Below are 18,107 nucleotides of genomic sequence, written 5' to 3' on the forward strand. Positions count from 1 at the left end.
TTCTGGGTCCTTCACTACAAGGAACACATGGAGGTGCTGGAGCCAGGTCCAAAGGGAATGAAGCTGGTGAAGGGTCTGGAGCAGAAGTCTGATGAGGACTGGCTGAGGGAACTGGGAGTGTTGAGCCTGGAGAAAAGGAGGCTCAGGGGAGACCTTATGCTGTCTTACAGCTACCTGACAGGACGTTGTAGTGAGGTGGGGGCTGGTCTCTTTCCCTTAGATAAGGGGAAACAGCCTCCTAATATCCAGTCTAAACCTCAAGGGGAGGTTTAGACTGGATATTAGGAAAAATTTCTTACCTGAAAGGATGATCAGGCAATGGAACAGGCTGCCCAGGGCAGCAGTGGAATCCCCATCCCTGGAGGTATTTAAAAGACATGTAGGTCTTGTGCTTAGGCACATCGTTTAGTGGTGGGCTTGGCAGTGCTGGGTTAATGGTTGGACTCGATCTTCAAGATCTTTTCCAACTTAAATGATTCTGTGATTCTAACAGAGCCTGAAGAAATCAAAACCCTTGGTGATTTTCTGATGCTAACAGTGCAGCAGGTGAGTGCATCAGCCTGCAGGCTGGTCACCTGGTGCTCGCTCACAGTGCCTGAAAATAGTGTCTGTTGAGGGAATGCCTGCAGCTGGGCACTAGTGAGAAGCGGAGCTGACTGTGAGACTGCTGTGAACTGACGTATCTTTAACCTCTCCCATCCTGGGAATCCTCTGGGAAACCCAGTAGTCCCGAGGTGCTAATATTTTGCCATAAGAGATTTGTGACTAAAAGATCAGGTAAGATTTCTGTTACTGAAGCACAGACCTACCCTTTGTCACTGTACCCATCAAACACACGAGAGGTGGTGATAGTCCTGAGAGCCCCTCTGCAGCAAGGAGCAGCAGGATCAGGAGGGTGCTTTGACCCCAGTCTCACATACTTTATCATGACACCTTGTCCGATGCTTTGTCTAAGCTTCATCACTGCACACATCAGCAGCCACTCTGGGTCCAGGCCTCTCACACTCCATTTTCCCTTGTATTTTGCAAAGACATGCAGCATGCTCCTGTATGAAGGGTTTATGTGTGGCTAACAGAGCAGAACCTAGTGGAAAAAGGGGATGTATGGCATCATGCAGAGGAACACAGACTTAAGTGCTGATAGGAACATGGGTGTGTCGCTTGTGTCTGAAAGGGACTCCACATGGAACACCACAGAGGCTTTTAGTAAACCAGAGCATAAAGGATGAGTTGTTTCAAATGTGATGGGAAAAGGGAGCCACGAGAAGCTAGCTAGAGCCTGGAGTTTCACTTTCTGCACCACCTCAAAACTGTGCAAGCAGAGAAGGCTTGTTCGGATCCTGCATCAGAACTTCAGTGCTGTCTGTAGCAGTGAAGCTGCAGTTTCCAGCTCTTCCAGCTGCCATCTCCGCTAAGGTACTAGGTTACCCATTGTTGAGTGCATTTTCTCATTAGGCAGTTTCCATCCAGCTTGTGCTCTTCCTGCAGCAGGAGTGGATTTTTCCAGCAGATTGAGCTGAACCATGAGTTCCAACAGTGCACAACATGTGGGCATGGTGCCCTGATATGCCCAGCATGGGCTAGTTGTGTCCTTCCACATTTGTTCTAGCAGATTTCCCCATTTCCCCATGAGATGGAATTAGGGATGTCCAACCTGGAAGGCTCTCATGGAGCTTATTTAGTTTCCTGTCTGTAAGCAATGCTGAACCCTGCTTTGTGCAGAAAATTGATCTGTCAGGTTTGATTTTTACTAGCACCCTATTAACTGCTGCCTGTCTCTTGTCCTTGTTGGGTTTTGATTGGGGGGTTTTGTTCATTTTTCTACAAGTTAAACTTTGTATGCTGACAAACCACTGGTGATGAACAGAGTGGCCTTTTCTCCTGCTCTGCCCAGGCTCATCAGTTGTGGAGTCAAATCTATATCCTCCAGGGCAGAAGATGGAAAATATTTATAGGCAGTGAAATCCAGTTTGAGAGGACATTCCTGAGACCTCATGCTTTTAAACTTGGACAGAATCCCTCTCAATGTCTGGCTCAGGACCTTGAAACTGGACTGGCCCATAAAGTAGTTCACTGGGCCAGACTGAGAACAGTGTTTTCTCTCATCCAGACTTCTGCTGAGACTATCAAGAGTGTCTTGGGTAGGCTCCAGGCCTGTGATTTATGAGCAAACCACAGGCCAGGAATCTGCAATCTAAGCTCCTTGAGCAGCAACTGTTTAAAACATTATGGGAAGAAATGGCCACTGTTTCCAAAAGAAGAAAACTTGGGAGCCATTAATAATGTTTAGCACTTCTGTAGTGCCTCAGAATTGTTAATTAATCCTTCCCATTCTCCTTGTGAAGTAAGACAGAAACATTCTTACTGTACAAATAATGTATGCATGGAGTGTAAATAAATTTCCCTAAGAAACACAGTGAATCTGAGTTAGGGACACAGCCCAGGACTCAAGAATCCCAGCACACAGTGAAACAAACCTCCTCCAGGACCCTGAGGCACAAAGACAAGTACCTGCTGGGTTTGGATGAAGCAGTCAACACAAATGTGACAGCAGCTTCAACAGCATCACTGCCCAACAGGCTGTTCATTTGAAGATTCTTCCCAGGGCACTTCTGGGTCTGCCCAATCCTTATCCATTGAGATCATGCAGTTTCCCAGTGACTCCTGGGTTCAAAAACTCCTGGGGTTTCAGGGAATACCTGGAAGCTTGGCTTACCCTGTACAAAGTCCTTTACAGCTGGCTGTCTCCCATTTCTTGGGAAGAAGAAGATGAAAATCTATCCTATTGTCTTTCTCTGCCCAGAACAGCTCACCTCCTGACACCTCTGGAGTGGGGTTTTCTCTTTCATCAGCAGGAAGCTCTTCTTTCAGTAAAAAAAGTAACTTGTTCTCCCTCTGCTGTCAGAATCATCTTTTGTTTCTCCTTTACTTCATGTTTTACACTTAACCTACACTTTCTCTGGAGCACTACATGGCCAATGCTGTGGCTTCAGCCCAAGTGGGGAGTTTGCCTGCCTGGACAATCATTTCCCCTTTCTCACCTATGACAGAAGGGTGCTGTCTTGCACCATGAGACCTGGAGGCCCTTCTAGCAAGATTTTTCTCTCAAATCACAAGCCTCTTATCCTTCCATTCCTCCTGTAAAGAGTCTGGAGTGTGAACAGGTGGAAATGGGTTTAAAAGTCTGCATAAGTTCTGGTCGAAATGGAATAGTTGGCAGGAGTGCAAGGAGCAAAGGCTTCTCTAATTACTTTGATTTGTGAGGACTCCTGCATGTCTCATCCCTGGTCATCTATTTAGAGCAGCAGGAAGGATGAAAAAATGGTGAAAGAAGAGTTTCCCCCTCTTTTTAAATTGATACGGCAAAAGGTATTGTAATGAATTGTCCATTAAATTTATCTGTCTAACTTTATTCCCAATGTCAAGATATGATCTGCACAGAATTTGGGGTTAATTAATAGCAGTTAACAAAGAAACAAAGATGTGATGCCAAGCAAAGATAGTTCTCCTTTTGCAGCCCGAGTAAATGAGGGGTAATTGGGGTTAAAACCTGATCTGGAAGTAAATCAGTAAGTTAATCCTACATGGAACTGTCCTAAATTAAATCCTTACAAACGCAGGAACTCGGAGCTGTGACACGAGGTGAAGGGAGATGGAACTTGAAGTTTGCTTCATTCATGTATTTCAGTCATGGACTTGTTCTGTCTCCAGTAGTTTAGCAGATAGTTTAAAGAGCAAGCGTTCCAAGTTATCTTGCAATGTGCTTCAAGAAATCCAAAGACACAGATTTTAGTTGGGCACTGTATTTTTAATGTTCTTAGAGATTTTTAGCATGTTTAGTGACCTTTATTTTAGTGGCCTTTACTTCAGTATGGTGATTCTTATTGGAAATTATAATTCATTTCACTTCCCAGGAGAACAAGACAAATTTTGGTTTATAACAAGGTAATATGATGTGCACACTCCAACCTGTGCTGTGTGACCTCCTGAATGGAAACATGCATGTTTTACTGACAGGCTTGCAAGTGGAGGTGGAGATAGTGGTATGCACCATCCCAAAACTTACACTTCAGACGAAAATGAAACAAACCTGCTCCTGAGGAGAATGCTGTATTGTTGCTTGTTTTGCCCTTTCAAGAGACTCGGTGCACTGAGTGTTGTGCTGATCTCTGTCATCCAGCATGGGGAAAGACCATGAGAAGGGCAGATTAACAGAACAAATTAATGCAAACCCTAAACTTTACTCACTAGAATTGGCCTCCAGGGCTGCTTCTCTGAGCACTGCTGGCCTGGATTGAATCAGTTTGTATGAAAAGCTTTAAAAAGTTAATCTGGAGCTGCTGAAGAGCCACCAGCATTAGAAGTGCATTACCACCATTACAATTGCTGACACAGACTGGTGGATCTGCCCATCAGACTGAGCAGAGATAACAAGGTAAAACTCACATTTTGAGAAGTGCTGACTGCAGCACACTGGGGATAGATATTTATACGTGTATGTAACACGTAATGTGTGCATTCATAGATCTGTAGTTAAACATATTTACATATTTACTATAAATACCTTTGCACAGTGAATTCAAACACAGTTATTTTAAAACCTTTTAAGTATTGGCAATAGTGTCCACAAGTTTCCATAATCACTGTTTTCTGCAGAGACAGCTCAAAACCGAGGTGTGATAGTAAATACCCTCTCACATGTATCCAAAGTGTTTCTATTTTAGGGTCCTGCCAGCATCTATACAGTTGTAATTCATGGGAGAGTACCACTAGCATACATTAAATTAAGCAAGGATTTTCATTCTGGAGTCTAAAGCATTGCAGCCCCATGCCAGATCTGATAGAGAGCAGTTCCCTGCAGGGGAGAAAAAGTGAGTTATTAAAAAATAGCTAGCAGAAGTCTAGTAGGTCTGCATGGAGAATCAGTCTGCCTCTGATGAGCTGCTTGATTTTGGGAGAGCTGCTTCTTCCCTCTACACCCATGATTGTGGCTGCGTATCTGAGCTGATGTTGGGTTCAAATAGCGAATACACCCTGCAGTGGCAGCAGTGTCCTTGCTGCCTTTAGGAATGGTTGGAAGCCTTGAAACACTCTGTGAGGTAGATCCCTGCTTGATAGCCAGTACGTACTGCTAAATATTGGTGCTCCCAGACCCATCCAGATTAGAAATAGCGTGATTCCTTTGGCTCTTTCCAGTGCACACCTTTAAAAGGCTGTGTTTACATGATCAAGGCTCAGGTTGTTTGTGCTTCTCATGTGGAGCGCAGTAAGCTCTCAAGGATTCAAGTGGTGAAAAAGCAGATGCTTGTGCATATTAATGTGTTTCACGTTTCTCAGGAGCCCTTTTCTCTGGTATCTCAGCACTTCTGGGTTAGAAAAATGCATCTGACTATGTGAAATGCAGCAGAATTGCTGGAGGCTGCAGTGTTGCCTGGCAGCAGTGATGTGGAAGCTGGTGTGGCTGAAGACGTGTGTTGGCCGTGTTCAGCATCACTTTGAACACTGAGGGGAAGTTTCCCCGACTGCAGATGTGTGATGGGGTCAGCAGATCTCTGGTGCCTTGTGGAGGTGCTGAGTCCTCCCGCTTCTTCTGATAAATATTTGGTGCTGTTAAATTCAGTTTTGCATTTAGGGTGTTGTGCAACAAAGTGTTACTGTGAATTAAGACCATGGAACAGTTTGGTTTGGAAAGGACCTTATAGCTCATCCAGTTCCAACCCCCTGCCATGGGCAGGGACACCTTCCACTAGACCAGGTTGCTCCGAGTCCCATCCAACCTGGCCTTGAACACTGCCAGGGATGTGGCAGCCACAGCTTCTCTGAGCATTCACCACACAATAAAGAACTTCTTCCTTATATCTCATCTAAATCTCCTCTCTGTTTAAAGCCATTCCCCCTTGTCCTGTCCATACATGCCCTTGTCAAGAGCTTCTCTCCAGCTTTCCTGTTGGCCTCTTTCGGCACTGGAAGCTGCTCTAAAGTCTCCCCAGAGCCTTCTCTTGTCCAGGCTGAACAAGCCTAGCACTCTTAGGCTGTCTCCAGCACAGAGCTGCTCCAACCCTCTGGGCATCTCCGTGGCCTCCTTTGGACGCACTTCAACAGCTCCACATCACTCTTGTGTTGGGTCCCCCAGAGCTGTACACAGAACTCCAGGTATAGTCTCATGAGAGTGGAGTAGAGGGGGAAAATCCCCCCACTTGGCCTGCTGGCCATACTTCTTTTGATGCAGCCCAGTATACTGTTGGCTTTCTGGGCTACAAGTGCACACTGCTGGCTCGTGTTGAGCTTCTCAACAGTCAACGCCCCCAAGTCCTTCTCTGCAGGGCTGCTCTCACTAACTACCACTTGGCATAGTTATTCTCGTGGAACCGACGCTGTGCCTTGGTACATCTGACTGGAGTATTTTTCAGTATATTTGTGCAATGTACGCTTGCGAGTTCTTGCAGGGTTTTCTTCAGAGTGCTTCTAATTCCCGTAAGTGTAGCAATTTCAGAAAGAACTTGAATAAACTAGCAGAAGTGTTGAAAGACACAAACCAAAGGATTTCTTCATATCAGTTTTTGGTTCTCATACTGACACAGGTTCATTGCATCTCCTGGGGACGATTCGCTGCAGAAAACAGACCCATCAGTTCTGCCAAAATAACCAATTCTATGCTTAAAATTCAAAGGTTTTCAGCTAAAATTGTTTGAATTTAGCATGGGTTAAAAACTAAACTGCTTTCCTGGAAGTGAAAATGTTTGGTGCTGCAGGAGCTTGTTCCATTTCAAAAGTTGTAGTTAATTTTCTTCTATAAGCTTTTCAAACAGGCAGTACTATGGGAATGTCCCTTTAATTTGGTGATGCCAAATTACAGATCAATATATAATTACGGAAAAATAAATGTTATATGTAAAGGATCCATCATATTGCTCACAATTAGTAGAGGAATGTCAGCCGGGGTGTGTTGTGTGAGCTGCTGGACCTCTTCCCTCTGCCTCTTAGCCTGTTAACAAGTGTTCTCCAGGACTGATTTGGGCTCTTGCTGCAACCCATACCAAGAGCTGAGAAAGAAATCCTGATTTTAACACAAAACGTGTTCAAAACACAAATCCAGTGTCTGAATTCCCACCTCCTCCCACTGTAGCTGAGGTTGGTTTATACCTGCAGACCTTTGGCCACAATTAGCTATTAACTTTGGATTAAATGATTGTTGATCCTGAGTCAATTACTACTCAGAATGAGGTCTCTAAAGCTGAATGGAATGTAGTGGAAAAAATTGGCATCCATCTTCCTGTTCAATCCCAAGTAGTAAGAAGTACAAAATAAAAAGGCAATGCTCAACAGGTAAGCTTGGCAAAAGCTTGAGCCATGTAACTGCTTGCCTTGGAACTTCAACAGTTCCATGAAGATCTGTATGAGCAGCAGAGCATTACAATTACCATGGCCTCGCTGCAGCTCCCCATCCTGCAGACATGGACCTCAGCTTTTAGATGTGAGAACGAGCGACTTTAAAGACGCATGACCAGCAGGTCAAGCGAGCCGACTCTCCCCTTCTGTTTCACACTTCTGACACCTCCCCTTCAGTCCCACATCCAGCTCTGGGGCCCCCAGCGTAAGGACATGGACCCGTTGGAGCTACAAGAAGCTTAGGTACTGCTTACATGCACATGCAGTGATAGTACAGGGGGGCTGGAACTAGATGAGTTTTTAAGGTCCCTTCCAACCCAAACCATTCTGTGAACCCATGACTATAGTCATACAGGGGGTGTTTCTCTCCCTCTTTACACTTTTTATTTTGCTACATACGAGTATTGCGAGAGCTGAGACTTCTTTAACACATTAACAGGAAGTACTCTGGTGTGTTTTCCTCTTTCGGAGTTACTTTTCCCAGACCCGGTTGTAGCAGAGCCGGGGCCCTCATCAAATGCCTCAGCACTTTCTGACCCTCGGGCTCGGCCGGGCCCTGACTGGCGGGAGGAGCCAGGCCCGCCGCCGCTATCCTGGAGTAAGGCCGCCCCCGGTGGCCGCCGACCCGCCAGCCTCAGGCAGCGTCCGCCTCAGAAGGCACCGCCCAGGGCCGCTGCCTGCCCGGGGGGAGGCTCCGGCCCTTCTGAGGGCGTGGGGCGCCCAGCTCCCCCCAAACAGGACGAGCGGATCCGCCCGGCCCTGCCGAGAGGCAACGCCAACAGGAACCGCGAAGGGCGGGAGCATCACTATGGCAACCGGCGGTGGGAAGTCCGTGCGCCTGCGCGGGGAGGGTGCGGTCCTCGCTTGTGCGCATGCGCTAGCGCCGCTGGCGGGCTCCTGACAACCATCTCGCGCATGCGCGCCGTGCCCGTTACGGGACAGGAACGGCGGTTGGCGCCCCGCGCATGCGCTGCGGTTCAGCATCGGGGTTCCCCGCCGTGGCGGCGGGGCGCGAGGAGCGGTGGGAGCTCTTGCCGCGGCGGAGAGGTCTGCGGCGGGCCGTGGCGGCGGGCGCTGAGCTGTGCGGAGCAGTTCTCAGCGGTGCGGGTGAGCTACGCACGGGCGGAGTGACGTCATGACGCTGGCGCCAACAGCGCGGCGCCGCGCCACCTGCCGGCGGCGAGTTGGTGGTGTTGAGTCGGGGGGCTGGTGCCGAGGAGCAGGAGTCGCTTCCCTGGGCAGGGCGGGTGTCGTGGCCGCCACAGGCATCCGCACTGCCGGATGTGCAGCCCGAGGTCAGCCCCGGAGTGAGCCCACAGGGGCCCGTCAGGTACCGCAGGCAGCAGAAGCCGCGGGGCGCTAACAGCGCGTTTGGGGGGGCTCCGGTTGGGTTTGGATGGGGTGGCTCATTGCTCCGTTGCGGCTCCTCGGTAGGGTGAAGCGCAGCATTGATGTTAGCATGGCATTAAAAGCAAAACCTCAGTGACAGAGGCAAAGTTCTTCAATGGAAGGACTGATTGTGAGGGTGTCAGAGTGTAGCAAGCATTGACTGCTGGGAAGGTTCATTAACAACTTGGCACAGGTTGCCCGAAGAAGCTATGGCTGCCCCATTCCTGGCAGTGTTTAAGGCCAGGCTGGATGGGTTTTGGAGCAACCTGCTATAGTGGAAGGTATCCCTGCCCATGGCAGGAGGTTGGAACTGGATGAGCTTAAGGTCCCTTCCAACCCAAACCATTCTATGATTATATGATTCTGTGATCCAGTGTTGAAGCAAACTTATTTCCAGCAGTGTGACAAAGGAAAACCATTCTGAGGATCCCTTCCAACCCTGACCATTCTGTGATGCTATGAGGAATCTGTCAGCTGCTTCATAAAGCAACATGGAATTTTGTTGTTCTCTTCCAGGCTCGAGGGCCTGAGGATCAGCGTGTGGGGAATTCTCTGCCTTGAGGGGAAACAGGTGGTGCAGGCTGGTTTACTGACAACACTTTGTCCCTGGTCCTGCAGATACACAGGTGTTTCTTAAAATAACCACGATGGTTTAAAATAAAGCCAAAACTACACATTTGCTGGGCAAGAGCGTATGTTATTTGTACTTAATAGTATGACTCTAGTAGAGGCCAAAGGCAGAAATTTTGACTGGTGCTTGGTCTGTTGGTTTCTGTATAAACTCTCAAAAAATCACCATCCAGGTAAAGTCCCTGTTTTGATGAGAAAAAGAGACCCTTGGGTGGCTGGCTTTCATATCTGCCTAGAATCCTGTTCTTCATCTCCCTGCTCTCCCCTTTGTTTTTGCTGTTTGGATTAAAATAGTTTTCAGAAGAGGCAGAAGTCATTTTGTTGCTTTACACTATGCACATGTGTCAGAGGCAGAAACAGGAAAAAAAATTACCATGGCCTTTATATTTGGAAAAAAATGGACCTCAAGTCCTTTTGAGAATTTGCTTTTCCCACTGGGTCTGTTTTTATTACACCTTTTTCTGCAGTAAAAGAACCAGTCAAATGGTAGAAAACAGCAGTTTAGACAGGATGTTTGATACATTATTGTATGCTCGTGAAACTCAAACTGTCCTGGGGTTCTCAGTTGTAGGCCAGGCTTTTGCCCAGCGTTCTCTCTGAAAATTGAACACAAAGAGATTGACATCATTGCCTGAGAGCTGACCTCTTGCTGTTACCATAGCAGTCTATGGGTGACACACATCTGCACATCCCTGAGGTTGTTGGTTGGTACCAGGGTTTCCCAGAACACTCAAATCAGTCTTCTAGGTAACAATATATTTGGATATTGAGAAGGTGAAGGAACTAAGGTAATAAAAGAAGATGTTTTAGTAGGAAAGAATGTACAAATGGATTTTCAGAATAGTTGAACAAAGTGTGTTTATGATGGGTGCTGGAGTATGGAGAACAGATATGACAGCATGGAAATATCATGAAGCAGTATGTACACAAAAAACCATGTTGGGTATTTTATTGTAGCTCTTGCCTGTAATTTTAGCTGAGAAGTTATTAATTGTTATAAATTAATGAAACATTAGTGTAAAAGATATGTTATTAGTTTACCTTTAGAAATCCATGAGTTTGGTCACCTTTCCAATGCAAGCATCTTTCTATTTTAGAGAATGTGGGGAAATCAAGATGGTGTGTTAAATTTCACCTTACATTTGGGTTTGTGTTGATAATCACAAATCAGACAGTACACTTTTTGGAAAAAAAATAGTATCAGTAGAACTGATACACAGTGAATGTGCCCTTTAGAATAACATTGTCTTCTTGGAAGGAGATGGCTTGGATCTGTAACACTGAAGTGTTCTTGCTTGTCTTTATATTCACGTCTTCATTAATTACTCAGTTGATTTTCTTGCTGCAAACATCCATAACGCTTATTACTCCATTCTTGATCCACACAATGATAGAATAGTTTGCCATGGTCAGAATTACCCAAACGAGAGTGATGTTGGACACCTGAGACAAGGTCATGTTGTGGTCAGTATGAAATAATGATGGCTGGGTGAGGTTGTATACTGGTGACTGAAAAGGCAAACTGAACCAGCTATGTTCCTAAGCCATGTGCCACTGGTTCTGTGTTCTGTGGGCAGTGCTTCCTCCTTGGAAGGAATCATGCCTTAGTTGCACTGTAACAATATCACCGTAGTGTTCACTTGTACCTACTACAAGAAATATAGAACCTACAAGAAATATAGAACACTACAAGAAATATAGAAATATACAGGATAGATTTACCTATCCTGTAAGTAAGCTTGTCCCAGACACGGGACTTTATACTGAGATTTGCAGTGGTTTACCAAGTGGCTTGCATCAATCTGCCTCTCTGTCATCAACTTCAGTAGTTCCCTCCTCTGTATGACCAGACAGCTTGATCAGTGATGGTGTGTGTCTCTTCCAACTCATTTCCTAAGTCTAAATAATAGAAAAACAAGATAGGCAGAGAGTTAATCCCTGTGGGATGCTGCTAGAAACATAATGCCCTCAATGCATCAACTGCTGTTTGCAGTTGCAATTTGAAACTTACCTAGCTACATTTTAATAATTCTAAATGTGTTGTATTGATTTTGCATGCTTTTAATTAATCATTTTGTCCTTTGATACTTCTTTAATGGTTTACAAAAAGATTACACCTGTGTTAACACATAGAGGTCTCATTAAAAACGTATTAGCTTAACGCAGGAGATCTTGGGCTTCATAAAACTGTGTTGATTAGTATTAATTTTTCTTTCCATTCTTACTCATCAGTTCCCATATAAGCCATTTCTTTCACAGTCTGGTGTTGATCTCAGTCTGAAATATGGGTGTTTACTTCCCTAATTGTCTTTTTGAAAAATCACAGTGACTTCTACTTGCAAATGATCTGTTTACAGAAACACCTTCAATAGCTGCTTTTCAGTATGCTTTGGATAACTGTTAGAATAGGCACATTGTGGGGTGGATATTGCAAGAATATTTATATTCTTGGTATTAAGAGTTCTACACTTTGTTTTATAATGATCTAGTGGCCTTGGCAGGTTTTTCTTTTTGGTTTTGATGCACACCAAAAGATTTTTTGGAAAGTCTTTAATTTTTCTGTCCAGATAAATAATCTTAGGTAATTTTACCTCCTTGTATTAGTAAAATCCATTGCTTATATTCAGTGCTATCCCATTCCCTTACCATGCTGTTATTTTATATATATATTTTTATTATTAGTCTGATTTCTTTTTCTGAAAACCAAGTTATGTTTTAAGAAGCATTGTTCTCTTACTGGCCTCTTCTGAAATGTTTTTATTCGGTCCTTAATTCTCAATTGTATTTTTCTGTTTAAATTAGTAATTTCTTGTTGTTTTCAGTCAAATCAAATAACCATTTTTGAAACACCAGCTGCATATATTTCTGATCCGTATGCTACTGTGTTTGCATACAAACCATGAGCATTTGCACCTGAGCAACCGTTAGTTTTTATTTTTATATCCACTTCCCCTTTATCTTTCTAGAGGAGGTAGAAAGTAAAGACTTCTCTCTTTCAGTGGAGTACTTTATGAAGTAAGGTTGGTCTCTACAGTGTTCAAAAGGGACATTCTGTCGTGTAAGTAGTGATTTAAAATTCATGCCTGGAATATGATAGATTTTTTACTGGCTATGAAATGCTTTGCCATATGTACAAGGTACTAGCAAGGGGAGAATAGTCTGGAAAACAAATGGGAACATGGTACTCTGATGGGATATCAGGTAATGGAAGTGGGTAGTGTCAGGTAGATATTGATACTGGTCAATGCTAAGATTGCTCTTTAGAATCTGATAATGATTTTCCAGTTATCGTTTCCTTGCTTATACAGACTTGAGTTAATTTGTCATTTCCTATTTTCCATGTCTGGTTTTGTCATCCTTTTTGTGGCACAGGGAGGCCATCAGGGACCACGACATGAGGACTGGTACCTGACTTTGAATTCCTTTTCTATACTTACTTTGCTCTCTCCTCACAGAATAAGCACTGCTGTCAGTGTACATTTATTTGCACTTCTTCGAGCACAGAGACCCCGCGCTACACAGGTCTGGTGCTGTGTCTTTGCAGAGTAGTGTTGGCAATGAAGGTGTTGATTAGCACAGGAGCTGGAGAGAACAGGCTGTAGTGAGGAGTCTCTAAAAGTATGGAGGATAATGTGCGTATTTAGAAGTTATACTATTGACATGTAAGTTCTTCTCCATCAGGAACCTGCAGGGAGATTTTTTGTTACAGGATTTGGTCTGGAAGAATCCCTAGGGATTGCCTTCTGGTGTGGTTTCCAGAACAAACACTGCAGAAATTCTTTCCCTTTGCAGTATTTGGACTGGCTTGACTGAAAGTTTTGTTGCCAACCTCGAAATCTTTAGACCACAGCTTTCACAAAAAGAGGAGGGCATTAATACTGTCAGTGCCAGCACAGCAGCGTGCATTCCATCATCATGTCCCTGTCACCACTGGTATTAGCAGTCCAAGATCATGCAGGCCATTACAGTTAACTGATTTCTGAAGACTGAGGTGATATCAGTCACTTTGATCCCATTCTTTGACTTCCCATTACATTCTGGCCAGCCTTACAGGACTGTCAAGACCACTCCTACGTTGTTCTTGCTGGTGGAGGAAGTGGGAGAAAGGTGCTCCTGATGAGAAAGGTGCCACCCTTCCTGGAGTAATGCACTGCCTAGCACACAAACATGGCCTTGCTCCATGTTTCCTGCCTGGGGGAGACAGGTGCTGCTCAACACTGAGTCTTCCTACAGCCAGTCAGGAATGCAGCTGCCTGCTGGGCTACGTCACCAGCCAGGAGATGGCAGGGGGAAGATTTGTCTGCAGGATGGGATAATTTGTCCTTTCACCACAAGGAAGTGGTATGTATGAAAACAAAGGTTACTTTTTGCCTTGCTTTCTAGTGTTAAATAATCCCACTTGTCCTGGCATTTCTTGTGAAACCCAGGAAATTGCTCCCAAGGTAGCATGGCATTTCCATCTTTTGAAGGTATAGAGTCAGGCTTTCCTTAGAGATGAGTAATTGAGGATGGTATGTACCAAGGCATCACTGAGGGGGTTAAGAGGAGAAAAGATATCTGCTGGGTACAAATTGTTGAGGCCTAAGTAGCATTGATCAACAGCATTCTAGCCATAATGATGACATATTCTTGGAAGCTCAAGTGGCAGGAGAATTGTTCCTGGAACAAGGAGTTTAAAACAGCAAGTGAACAGGCCCAGATGGTGTATATTTGAGAGCACAGAAGAGAGTCAAGTTGTGGACTATTGAAAGAAATACGTTTTCCATTGTTAAAAGAGAATCTGCTCGGAAAGATGGCTGGGTAGCAGATGTTTTACCTGTTTGGGTTTTGCTGTTTGGGGTTTGTTTTGTTTTTTTTAAGGATTCTGCAATTGAACTGAGTAATTACAAGGCAGTAAGTCTTTTATATGTACCTATTAAACCGATTGAAATGATCATAAAGTTGTTTGTAGGTATCTGTCTTTATGTATCTTTAACCTGATAGCATGTTTTCAATATAGCCTTGTTTCTCCAGTAGACTGTCTCGCCGTAGTCTAATGAAGTGCTTTGAATTTATGAGCACAGCAGGAAATAAAGAATTCATGTAGCTTGCTCAGAAATCCTTTGAAAAGTGGAAAGAGGTAAAGAATGGTAAATGGTATTGTGAATCGTAAATGGTCTGAGAGAGGAAACTGCCTGAAAAGCAGCAAAGAGCATCGAAGGGTTCATTCATAATGCACCTCAGCACATGCCTGGTGGTCGCACTGGGCAGTGACGCAGCTTTTTCAGCTCTGTTAGGATGAGAGGTGGTTCCAGCAGGCTCCAACCTGCAGATAACATGCATCATGGAACATAAACTTAGCATGGAGGAGTGTAAAACAGAGCATGGAGGTGGGAAAACAGATAAAATCATATGGAACACCTTAATGATACCAGACACTGGAAGAGCCCTGGGTGTCTTTGTTCAGGTAAAAACTTTGCTCAGCAAGCAGATGCTTTCAAAACAAGGCAAATAAGATGTTAGGATCTGGAAAGTCTGGATGAGGAGGGAATGTGAACAATGCAAAACTTCTGCCTTCTGAAGGGTTCTGAGCTTTCTCTGCAGTGACTGCAGTGATGCTCACTAGGCTGAGCAGATCCTGAGCAATGTGTCTGAACTTGCATAGTTCAGGTACATGAATCAATGGAAGTGGCAGAATTTAGCACCATTAGAGCTGTCTCCTTCCCCCGGGCAACTTGGAACTTAAGCAAAAAGCAGTCAGTACAGAATACTCTAAACCTGGCCTTTTCCTTCCATTTCCAGGTTCCATCTTTCATTCTTATTGGTCCTGCTTTGTACCATGTCACTGATCCATATTTACTTGAAGGGCACAGCTGGGCTATAGATTTGACATCTAAGTTGATAGGTAAGTGGTGCTGTTTGTTTTATTTGACCAGCTTTGTGATCTGTTGAGTCCTAAAATCTTCCAAAATGAATCAAATACTCTACAGAGAAGCTACTTTTCAAGCCTTTAGTTTTCACGCTCCACAAACTGATGCCAAGGCTGGCTGTTGGCTACACCAATAGCAGCAGCATCAGAAACACAGATGCTGAGCAGAGCAGGAGCCTGTAAATACAAGTATGGAAAGGGAGGAGTAAGACAGTTACATCCTTAGTTTTGCATCATTTGTGTGTCTGACTTGGTCTACCTGGGGCACTGAACATTGATTGCAAACGCAAAAGCACTGATCTGTTTTAAAGTTTAATATCAGGAACTCACCATAAATAATAAACCAGTACAAATGCATCTGTGAGAGGTATTTAAAGCCATGAAGGATGTAAGATTCTGTTTTTCTGTACATGCTGTCTCCTACTTAGAAAAAAATGGTAAATTTACAGTGATAACTACACCAAGATTTTGTCCAGGAAAATTAAATTTATGAACTGGCTACATAAAACTTCAGTTTCTCTCTAACAGGAAATGACTCCAAGATTCACAGCAAAATCCTCTGCTGGTTTGGGAGCTTGAGTTTAAAATAAATAAATCCATTAACATCTGTAATTGCTTATAGGAAAGGCTGACCCATGAAAGTGTGTAACCCGCATTCCTCAGCCTTGCATGTCTGCAGCCAAGCCATTTGAGAAAACAATCTTGCATGTGTTTTTCCTGCTTTTTGAGTCTTTCTGTGCCCAGAGTTTTACTGGAGAAACTGAACCACAGCTGCTGCCATTCCAAGTGAAACACTCTGGTTTAGGCTTGAAAGAAATAGGTTTTGGGAGCAATATAAAACCTCTGTTAAAATAGACAGAACCAGAGTGAACTTAAGACTAGGAAGAAGAGGACAATCAAAATGTCCAAGAATAGAGATCTAGTTTTAATGTCGCCTGGGGGTTGATGGCATTTCCATCTGGACATTGTGCCCAGTGCTGTTCCAAGTAACCCCTAGCTAGTCCTGCTGTTCTTACTGTAGCTGAAAAGGTTAAGAAACTCATTTAAAAATACCATTTGTTTAGTCTGTTTACCTTGTGTATTTGACAGCAGTTTGTGAAACATGGTCAGTGCCGTGGTTTATTGAGTACTTAGAGGACAAGTTCAGTATTAGTTGGCAGGAGAGCTAATCCTGAAGGTGAGCAGGAATGCAGGTAAGAGGAGAGAAAGGATGAACATGTTTGATAGAATTGTTCTCAGACTTGTCCCAGAAACCCTTTTGGAATGCCAGAAACTGCCTTTATTTGCTTCTCAAAATGAGGTCGGGCTCTCCTCTTTAAAGCTGTGGTGCCGCAAAGCAGAATTTTACATTCTAGAATAGCTGCTTGATGTGAAGGACTTTTTTTTTTTCCTCCCTGCTCCATTTGCTGGTCTTGTGTTATATAAATGTAAGTATGAATGCATATAAAAAAGGGACAGTCTCAAATCCTGAGCTTCAGGACAAAAGCCTATCAGATACCTGTTTTGAAAGCTTTCTCTTCTTTCCTCCTGTAGCTTGTGCATGTCTATAGTACAATTATAAGGATGGTGTTTTGGGTCAGTACATGCTTTTTCTAATCATACTATTTTATACAAATCCTCTTCAAATTTCTACACCAGCCTGTCCCACACTGCATCTGTATATACCATCCTACCTAACCACCTTTTTTATTTCTTTATTTAAGGGCTTTTTAAGTGTTTTTCTGAAGCACTGTAGCACATCATGAAGCTTCTGCGCATGCTGTGCACAAACTGGGATGCTTAACTTGTGAAAGCAGGTGGGGTCCATGCCGAATGTGCTCTACTAAGTGGCTGTGAATTAACTGTGGAAGAATGAGCTGTCAGAACAGCACAGAAGTGCCCACTCTGTTGACCTCATTGAATTCTGGAGAATGGACATTTCTGATGTGGTGGAGGGGAATTGGTGAAGATAGCAGGTCACGGATGATGAACTGATTCTGGTATCTCCTCCTGCCTTCCAGTTCTCACAGTGTCCTTAGGTGACAGTGTTTCTGGACCTGCAGGCCAATGGATGAACAGGACAATGATTTTAAAGAGCTGTGGGCAAATATTTTGGGTAGAGGGAAGAAAAAAGCTGGGGATACTGAGGCAGCAAAAAGGGCTCAGAACAAGTCAAAGAGCACTGCAGCAAAAAGCAAATCAAGAAGAGGCAAAGCTGCTGCTAAGAGCCAAAACCATCATCGCTTACCAGCTGTGAAGGAGACATACTTGCCTCAAGATTTGGGACCAAAGGAACAAACACTGGTGCACAAAGAAGATGGTGATGCTGTGGCCTGTAATGGTGGCAAGTCTGTACAAGGGGATGGAAAGAGAAACCCTCTCTCTGCCAGCCAGCCAAGTCCAGTAACCAATGAGTGTAGCCAGAGGACTCTCTCAGGTGAGTGAACCAAAACTGTTCAGATGGAAAATAGGCTGTGAGGGAAAAGACTGTAGTTCAGGGGAGGTCTCCAGGAGCTCACCTGGAGGGGACATACAGCAGCAGTGATTGAAGCAGGCTTGGTCCTTGTGTTTCCGTCTACATAAGTCCTCTGGACTTGCTCCAACAGGTTTACATTCTTATGTTGGGAGCCCCAGAGCTGAACACAGTACTCCAGGTGGGGTGTCATGAGAGTGGAGCAGAGGAGGAGAATCACCTCCCTTGACTTGCTGGTCACACTGCTTGTGGTGCAGCCCAGCATATGGGATTTCTGGACCTTCCTCTAAAAGGGATGTAGCAGTATCTAAACTCCACTGTAGCACAGAAGCCTGATAC

The 18,107-nt window shown here is 44.4% G+C and overlaps 1 protein-coding gene across 6 annotated transcripts in view; it reads left to right on the plus strand.

Moving 5' to 3' along the window:
* Positions 1-8,318: 8,318 nt before the first annotated feature.
* SLX4 (SLX4 structure-specific endonuclease subunit) overlaps positions 8,319-18,107 on the plus strand; it is a 31,471-nt gene continuing 21,682 nt past the window's right edge. For 3 of the 6 annotated variants that reach the window (XM_061379437.1, XM_061379440.1, XM_061379441.1), the window contains exons 1-4: positions 8,319-8,436; positions 9,295-9,404; positions 12,408-12,466; positions 15,190-17,732. In XM_061379437.1, the coding sequence (XP_061235421.1) occupies positions 17,363-17,732 (370 nt within the window). In that variant the 5' untranslated portion in view covers positions 8,319-8,436; positions 9,295-9,404; positions 12,408-12,466; positions 15,190-17,362. Of the gene's footprint in view, positions 8,437-9,294; positions 9,405-12,289; positions 12,467-15,189; positions 17,733-18,107 lie in introns of those variants that run through there. The other 3 variants (XM_061379438.1, XM_061379439.1, XM_061379443.1) reach the window with 3 other exon arrangements.

This window comes from Neopsephotus bourkii, unplaced genomic scaffold, assembly GCF_033783945.1.
Source record: "Neopsephotus bourkii isolate Nb327-2 ecotype Australia unplaced genomic scaffold, CSIRO-AGI_Nbou_v1 NB_1770, whole genome shotgun sequence".
NCBI classification, from domain to species: domain Eukaryota; kingdom Metazoa; phylum Chordata; class Aves; order Psittaciformes; family Psittacidae; genus Neopsephotus; species Neopsephotus bourkii.